The sequence below is a fragment of the Gossypium raimondii genome, chromosome 9, assembly GCF_025698545.1.
Source record: "Gossypium raimondii isolate GPD5lz chromosome 9, ASM2569854v1, whole genome shotgun sequence".
Classification (NCBI taxonomy): domain Eukaryota; kingdom Viridiplantae; phylum Streptophyta; class Magnoliopsida; order Malvales; family Malvaceae; genus Gossypium; species Gossypium raimondii.
The window spans coordinates 45,794,434-45,804,027 of NC_068573.1; the positions used below are offsets into that span (position 1 = coordinate 45,794,434).

General features: G+C 29.8%; 1 protein-coding gene across 1 annotated transcript; it reads right to left on the bottom strand.

The window, feature by feature from the left end:
* Positions 1-1,709: 1,709 nt before the first annotated feature.
* Positions 1,710-3,091, bottom strand: LOC105800306 (AT-hook motif nuclear-localized protein 23). Its single transcript, XM_012631344.2, has one exon. The coding sequence runs from the start codon at positions 2,871-2,873 to the stop codon at positions 2,046-2,048; it is 828 nt and encodes a 275-aa protein (XP_012486798.1). The 5' UTR covers positions 2,874-3,091; the 3' UTR covers positions 1,710-2,045.
* Between the last annotated feature and the right edge of the window lie 6,503 nt (positions 3,092-9,594).

Sequence of the window (9,594 nt, forward strand, 5' to 3'; positions counted from 1 at the left end):
TCTTACTCAAATGATTATTGTTAATTTATTAAGTTATATTATTTCCAAAATCTGATTTGGTAAACATATTATCATGTGTAAACTGTGAAGTCATGTCAACTTATTATTCCACATGCAGTCAACCCTCTCTTTAATAGGAAAGGATTGTATGAAACAGTGACGCCACATCATCTGTATCCCTTTTTCCAATAGTTTTATTCCACATCAATATTTTCATCCTGAACTTCAACATTTTCATCCTGGACAAAATCAAATCCAAATTGAAATTCTGAAATTCAGGATAAAATTACTGATGTTGCATAAAACTATTGGAAATGGGTAATATCTCTGTTTCATGCAATCTTTCCTCTTCTATAACAGCCACCCATTATAACAAAATTTTACTATAAAATTCAAGTTTCTTGGAGAACCAATTTTTTATGTTTTATTTTATTTCTCTATAATATGTTTTCACTTATAACAACAATATCCATAGTTAAGGAGTACATTCTTTATTAAATTAGTTCTTTATAACAAAATATTGTCTAAATTTTTAAATAAAATTATAGCTATTTCATATAAGCAACCCCATTAATTATCATTTATTAAATGAAAATGATTTTAATTAAAATATTATTTCAATAAAATGATTAAATTTCATGTAAAAATCTATTAAACATATTTTATTAAATGAAAATGATCTTCAGTGAGTGAAATTAAATATATTAATTCAATAAAACTATTAAGCTCCCTAATTAAATATTGTATTATGAATTTAAAATATCATAAACTTAGAAACTGATTACTTGAATTTAATTACTCATGATAAATTATTTAATTTAAATAACTCATATTGGTTAATTGAACTTGTTAGATTTATGAATTTTATATTAATCATGTGATGAATGTAAATAAAAGATACATAAAAGCAATAACGCAAGCACCTGCTATACATCTTTTAAAATTTGTTGATTTGATTCTCATTTTCTTTCTTTTATGAACATAATTCCCAATTTCTTTATTTGGTGGAAATTTATTATATAAATTTTATGGTAAGTTTACAACGGTTATCTTTCTATAATAATGTTGTCATAGGTGTATAGCAATCATCTCTCTATAATAGATAAAATCTAAGTAGGCAAATAGTACTGTTAAGGAAAGGATTGGCTGTATTACTCACTAAAAATTCAATCAATAGATTAACAGCTCTCATTCGCATTAAGATCGAAATTTCAAAATCCGAAAATTATAGAGGCTTAGAATAATCCGTTTGGATAATATGAAGTAAATCTACAATTGTATGCATAGTATATGACTAGTAGAATTAAATAAAAGGACTTGCCCATCTTTCTAAATCAAATAAAATAGGTTTATGATAAGATAATCCACTTTCTTTATTATCTTACTTTTCTTATTATTCTATTGTTCTTGTCTTCTAAGTTGAATTTTGAATTTAATAAAAAAGAGTTTATTATAAATTGTCGAAATATTCGAGTCGTTAGAATCTGACCCAAGAACAAGGATTATTAGTAAAAATAGGATTTTTGGGAGATGTATATTTCTATTCTATTTTTTCTCTAAATAAAATTCGTTTTAGTGTCTCTACAATTTCGAATTTCATTTCCCACATAATTTATTTTTTTGACAATTTCATTTTTATCACAAAGTTAAAGCCCAAGCCCAGTACGTCAAAATTCAAAAGATTAAAGCTGCAACTTGGGAAGAAAGAGTAACAAAACTTTAACCCCATGTAATGCAATTTCCTAAAAGCAGTACAAGAAAAACACAATGATATGCTACCAAACTCCTACAAGATTGAATTTGGAACATAGTCTATGCCATGTTGATATATATATACATTGGAAGTGAATGAGATAATAATAGGTATAAAGCAAATTGTAAAGATGGAAGCAGGAGAGTGAAGACAAGTTATTTAATTCATCTTCAAACTACTTCTTATGGGGAAGAAAGTTGTTGAACCATTTCCACAAATCATAGATTCCAAAAATCCCAAAAAGAAGGAAAAATTAAAAAAAAACAAAACCTAAAATAAAACCCAGGCCTCCCTATGTACCACCTGAGTTTCCTTGCCATCCTTCAACTGGTAAGTGGACATTAGGCTGCATATTGGGTGGCAAATTGAAGAAAGGCAACCCACCTGGGACAGCACCGTCATCGGTAACCATGTTACCTCCAATGTTTCCGCCGCCGCCGCCGCTTTGCATCTGCAGTTGGTCATCATCCTCTTCCAAATGGAGTATCTCATAGGCCACATTTGTAAACGACGATGCTATGAGAATAACAGGTCCTGCCGCCATCAGTTCCCCAACCACATTTCCCCCAACAACCTGACCTTGCCCACCGGCCAAAAAGATTGTCAAACTGGTGGCGCCTGGAGGAGCTGGCGGCGGCAAAAACGAACCCGAAAGTGATAATATTTCGAATCTGCCATGAAGGGTAACAACAGCTCCAGCCGCAGCTGGTTGCCTAATGCTGACGTTGGTCACCGTACCACTCCCGCTCAGTATACACACTCCCCTTTGCCTTCTCCGAGCGTAGTTGGCAACACAGTCGAACACATCACAGCCGCTCCCAACTTCCAGTAAGTGAGCCCGGAGCGTGTTTGCACTCTCCCTAGTGACGATGACCGGAGGCTTGGGCTTGTTTTTAGAACCTGGAGGACGACCCCTTGGCCTACGGGCTATAACAAGGTCACCCGAGTGGGAACCGTTGACTAAATCCAGAGCTTGGTGGGAACCATCATCATCTTGGCCGTGACGATTGTTTGAAACTTCGTGATCTTCAGGTTCAGGTTGGTGATGGAGGTGAAGGTCGGGTCTTTGAAGATGTTGAAAGTAGCGAGAAGCAGCAGTGCCTAAATCAAGACCCGCCATGCGAGAGCAACAAAGGGCAGCCGTAAGCAAGGGAAAATAATGGATTAAAAATAGTTTTTTTTTCTTAAAGAAATTATATATAATAAATCAAGAGTTAGATTAAAGGGAAGGGCCTGTTTGGGGGCTCGAAGAAATAAGGAGAGAAAGGTTTTAGTGCTTTTTTATATTATTTTCAAAGAAAGTAAAAGACAAGGAGGACTGGTATGCACGAAAAGGGAAAGAAACAAGGACGAAGAGAGGGGGGACTAAGTCTGAAAGATCGCAATCATTTTCTCATCCTTAAAGTTTAAATAAAATGAAAACGAAAAATAGCGAGGATGCAGGGTGCGAAATCACCAAAATTTTTGTGCTACTGAGGGTTTTTTACACAAATAGTATAGAAAAAAATACTGAAATAGAATGTCAGAAATTTTTTTTACCAAAATAGGTTACTTTTTCATTGGAGCCTATTAGATAGGAGCCAATGAATAAAAAAATAATAAATTTTTTTGAATAAAATATTTTTTTATATTTTTTAAATATTTTTTTAAAAAATATGAGTCAAAATACAGTCAACGAGTCGGGTCGGGTCGGGTGGCGCCTATCAAGTAGGCGCCAATGAAGGTGCCTCATAGAGAGGCGCCAATGAATATTGTAATTTTGTATTAATATTGTAATTATTTTATAATTAAATTTGTATTTATAGTTTTGGATTAGTATTTTGTATGAATATTGTAATTTTTTGTATGAATATTGTAACTTTTTATGAATATTGTAATATTATAATTTTGTATGAATATTGTAATATTGTAATTTGTATGAATATTATAATGTCGGGATATATTGTAATATTGTAATTTTTGTATGAATATTGTAATTATTTTATAATTAATTTGTTAGTAATTTATGATTATGTTATAAATTTTGTGTTTGTAATTTTGTAATCAAAAAATGAATTCAATTAATTTGTTTCAAAAATCAATAAATCTTGTTAAATAAATATAAAATCAAATAAAATTTAATTATATAAAAGTTACATTATATAAAAATTAAATTAGTTAACAACAACTATATGATTAAAAAATCAGTTATAATTAAACTTTTAATAAAATGATTTTTAATTTTTATAATTAAACTTTTAATAAGATGATTTTTAATTTTTTATAAACTTTATATGTAAACTCACCAAATATTAAACTAAACACAACAACTTATAGCTTAATCCTAAATTACTAATAAATTAAATTTTAAATGATTACAAACACAAAATTTATAACATAATCCTAAATTACTAACAAATTAATTATAAAATAATTACAATATTCATACAAAAATTACAATATTACAATATTCATACAAAATTATAATATTACAATATTCATACAAAATTACAATATTCATACAAAAATTACAATATTCATACAAAATACTAATCCAAAACTATAAATACAAATTTAATTATAAAATAATTACAATATTCATACAAAAATTACAATATTACAATATATCCCGACATTACAATATTCATACAAAATTACTATATTACAATATTCATACAAAACTATAATATTACAATATTCATACAAAAAATTACAATATTCATACAAAATACTAATCTAAAATTATAAATACAAATTTAATTATAAAATAATTACAATATTCATTGGCGCCTCTCTGTGAGGCACCTTCATTGGCGCCTACCTGATAGGCGCCACCCGACCCGACCCGACCCGTTGACCGTATTTTGACCCGTATTTTTTTTTAAATTATTTAAAAAATATAAAAAAATATTTTATTCAAAAAAATTTATTATTTTTTATTCATTGGCGCATATCTAATAGGCTCCAATGAAAAAGTAACCAATTTTGGTAAAAAAAAATTCTGATATCCTATTTCAGTATTTTTTTTCTATACTATTTGTGTAAAAAACCTGCTACGGAATTAAATTTTAATTTTTATAATGGTAATTTTTATTTTAAAAGAGGTAAATAAAAAATTTGGTATTTTAAGGGTGGAATCACCTGCCAGCTAGCAACCCCTGTGCGAATCATACTCTCGTCTTTTTGGGGCGTGGACTTAAATAATACATGGAGATATCTTTTAACTACAGTTTTGACCAATTTGATTGAAAACTTCTTTGTGTGTACCCATAATATTTAATATTAAATTAATAATATATTTTTTAATTTTATTGTTTTTATTTAAAATATATAATAATTATTAATATGATTTTTCATTTTAACTAAATTGTTTAATATTTCAATTTTAATAATAAAATTAAATATTAAATAATATTTATAAATGCTTAGTGATAATTTTTTATAATATAAAATATATTTAAATAATGCAAATAAGATTATTTATTTAAATCTTAACTTTATTTAACCTTTCTAGTTTTAATGTGTCATTATCTATTTTTATATGTGTAACTGGGTATTGATTATTATTAAATCTTATACAAAATATTGTATTTATTATAAGATAAATTTCGATTGTCAAAAAAAATGCTTCGATAATATTTTGTAATAAATATAATTATGATGCGTTTGCTTCATAGAATACATCTTTGAAAACTAATTTCAAAATAAATAGATTTAAGAGCGTAAAAGTCTTCAAATTTTTTAAAAAACAATCAAACCTCTCCTTTTTTTTGCACTCAATTGAGCACTTGAACTTTTAAAATGTATCAAAAAGGCCATCAAACTTCTTCAAAGAAAAAGCAATTAAGCCCTTGCTTATTTTTTCTACTCAATTGGGTACTTGAACTTTCAACATGCATAAAAAAGACCCTCAAATTTTTTCAAAAAAGCAATTAAGCCCCTGCTCTTATTAAAATTAGAAAAAATATAATAAATAATAAACTTTAGAAAAATTATTAAATTTTAATAAAATTTTAAAAATTAGAAATTTTTTATAAAAATCGTAAAAAAATAAAAAATTGTAAACTTTTATAAAAATCATAAAAAATTAACGACCCATAGTATTTTTTTCAATTAAAGCCATCACGTATCGCAGCACAACGTGACATGTAAAACAAATGATAAAACAAGTAAAAATCAATAAAAAGTTATAGAAAAATTATAAAATGCTTCTTTTGGTACGATAATTTTTATAAAGTTTTTTTTATGAAATTTATCTTTCTTTACATTTTGTATAATTTTCTTACGATTTTATATGTAACACCCCCTACCCGTATTCGTCGCCGGAATAGGGTACGAGGCATTGCCGAAGTTTACCTAATTAATTTTTCCCGTTATTACAAGTTAATTACTATTCATTTACTAAAACATGTCATGACGTCCTTTAGATAGGTCTCCAAAGCCCAAAACATACTTCGGGACCAAATCGAGATTTAATCAAAACCATAGGGAATTTTTTGCAAAGTCCCGAATTTTTATTTTTATTCTTTTTAAAAAAACTCAATATAATCCATTTATAAATATTCAACCTTCCCTACAATTTTTAAAAACGGAGATCAATCCAAACCAACCAACCTATTTCAATCAATTTGATACCAAATCATACTTCAATTATAATTATACTATTTAGCATATTCATCTCACTTTACTTTAATACATATTCATTAAACAAGTTTTAGTATTTATATTATCAACAAACTATATACATGCCATATAAATCAAAAAGGAAGCTTACAAAAGCTACCAGGGATAATCTGGATAGTGTGATCCTCAGTGTTGATCCGATCCTCTGTATATTTTCACGTTAATCTACAAGAGACATTGAATACACTCAAGTAAGCTTATAGAAACTTAGTAAGTTCATAGGCATAAAACATAAATCTTACCAAACATTTATACACTTATACATTATACACCATTACTAAGTTTACCTGTCAACCACAATCACTGGTGAGTCCCTTAGTATAAACTCACTACTACTTATCATTTTACTATAATTCTTTTGGGCCCATTTGTCACTTACCATTCTTAATCAAAATTAGGGAACGATTACGAAAAATTGAATACTTCACTTCCACTTTGCCATAGTATAACTATGGTCTTACATATGATGACTTATCACTTGTCCCTGATCAGATAAGTGTAGCTAAAGCTACCACTTATCACTTGTCACTTGTTACTGATCAGATAAGTGTAACTGAAGCTATCACTTATCACTTGCCACTTGTCACTGATCAGATAAGTGTAGCTAAAGCTACCACTTATCACTTGTCACTTGTCACTGATCAGATAAGTGTAGCTAAAGCTACCACTTATCACTTGCCACTTGTCACTGATCAGATAAGTGTAGCTAAAGCTACCACTTATCACTTGTCACTTGTCACTGATCAGATAAGTGTAGCTGAAGCTATCACTTATCACTTGTCACTGTTCAGAAGTACTCAAATCCGGCATTCTGTTCAATTTGATCATTTATTCGGTTTTCACATTTTTATTTTATTCTCATTTCAACAATAAATATATTTCATCATACATTATATAATTCATGAAATTAACATTTAATCATTAAATTTCAGCCATATGAACTTACCTGGGTCAATTTGCAGAATTTGTAAAAGTTGAGGGACTAATCAGCTACTTTTTCTTTTCCTCGGCTTGCTTCGGGTTCTCGATATGATTCAAATATATGAAAAACCAGCTTGGAGGGACTCTTATATGGAGTTTTTGGCTGAGAAATATGAAGAATTACCTAGAAACTCTATTAATTAAGATTTTTATTTGTTAATTTTTACAAAATTTCTAATTTTGCCCTTATTACATCACTTTTTCAGATTTTTCTTCTCTTATGCCGTCTCAACTATCCCATATTGGCATATTTATGCCTTAAGACTCTCCCTATTTATCACTTAAGCTATTTAATCACTTTTAACAAATTTTACATTATTTTCAGTTCAGTCCTTTTTAATTAATTGACCACCCAAACGTTAGAATTTTCTAACGAAACTTTAATACCAACTCAATGACACTCTATAAATATCTCTAAAAATATTTATGACTCAGTTTATGAATTTTGGGGTTATGATACCTAATTTTCGATTCTAATTATTTTAATATTTATTCACAGTACACTATTCACTATTTCAAAATTTTTTCCTAAGTTCACATTAAACTTATACTCACTAAATTAATAATATTTTCTACTCAATTGTCGGATTTAGTGATCTCGAATCACCGTTCCGACACCACTGAAAATTCAGGCCATTATAACTCTCCCCCCTTTTAGGAAATTTCGTCCTCGAAATTTCGTACCTGTAAATAAATTCGGATGCTGAAATCTCATCAATTCCTTCGTTTCCCAGGTTGCCTCCTCATATCCATGTCGATTCCACAACACTTTAACTAGTGGTACATGTTTATTCCTTAGCTCTTTAATTTCCCGAGCTAAAATTTTCACCAGTTCTTCTGAATAGGTCATGTCAGGTTGGAGCTCTATTTCCGTATGAGGAATTACATGTGATGGATCTGATCTATATCGTCTCAACATAGACACATGAAACACGTTATGAATCTTTTCAAGTTCAGGGGGCAAAGCCAATCTATAGGCTACTGGACCGATTCTTTCAATAATTTTATACGGCCCGATAAATCGTAGGCTGAGTTTTCCCTTCCTGTCGAACCTCACAACTTTCTTCCACGGTGACACTTTCAAAAATACACGATCACCCACATTAAACTCTATATCCCTTCTCTTTAAATCTGCATATGATTTTTGCTGATCGAAGGTAACTTTTAAACAATCTCGAATAATACAAATTTTTTCTTCAGTTTCTCGAATCAAGTCCACTCCCACTAGTTTCGGTTCACTTAATTCAGACCAATATAATGGAGTTCCACACTTTTTTCCATACAGAGCTTCAAACGGTGCCATTTTAATACTAGTTTGATAACTATTATTATAAGCAAATTCAGCTAAAGGTAAATACCTTTCCCAGTTGCCGCCGAATTCAAGTATATAACACCTTAACATATCTTCTAAAATCTGAATCACTAGCTCTAACTGCCTGTCGGTTTGGGGATTAAAAGTTGTGCTGAAATTTAATTTGGTGCCCAAAGCTTCTTGTAATTTATTCCAAAATCTCGAGGTAAATCTCAGATCTCGGTCTGAAATAATAGATATCGGCACCCCATGTAACCTCACTATCTCCGACACACATAACTCCGCTAACTTTTCAAGAGGATAATCTGCTCTGACTGGAATAAAATGTGCTGATTTAGTTAACCAATCAACAATTACCCAGATCGAATCTTTCTTCTTCGGATTTACTGGTAATCTAGATACAAAATCCATCGTGGCATGTTCCCATTTCCACTCTGGAATCATAATGGGTTGTAACATCCCTGTCAACACTTGATGCTCGGCTTTTACCTGTTGACAAATCAAACATCTTGCTACATACTCACAGATTTCCCATTTCATTTTGGGACACCAATACATTTTCTTCAAATCACAATACATTTTTGTACTTTCTAGGTGAATAGAACACATAGTACTGTGAGCCTCTGATAAAATATCATTTTTCAAGTCCAAGTTATTCGGAACACATATTCTATTATGATAATATAACATACCATTTTCATCAATGGAGTATTCTGAGCTCAACTCATCTTGAACCATCTGTCGTTTTGACATCAATTTTGGGTCTTCATCTTGTAACTCTCAAATCCGTTAAAAGAACATAGGTTTAGCTTTTAATTCTGCTAGTATAGAACCATCTTCATTAATAAATAAATGAGCATTCAATGCCCGTAATGCAAATAATGAT

Coding starts and splice junctions, on each gene's coding strand:
- LOC105800306 (XM_012631344.2), bottom strand. CDS start 2,873: ATGGCGGGTCTTGATTTAGGCACTGCTGCTTCTCGCTACTTTCAACAT.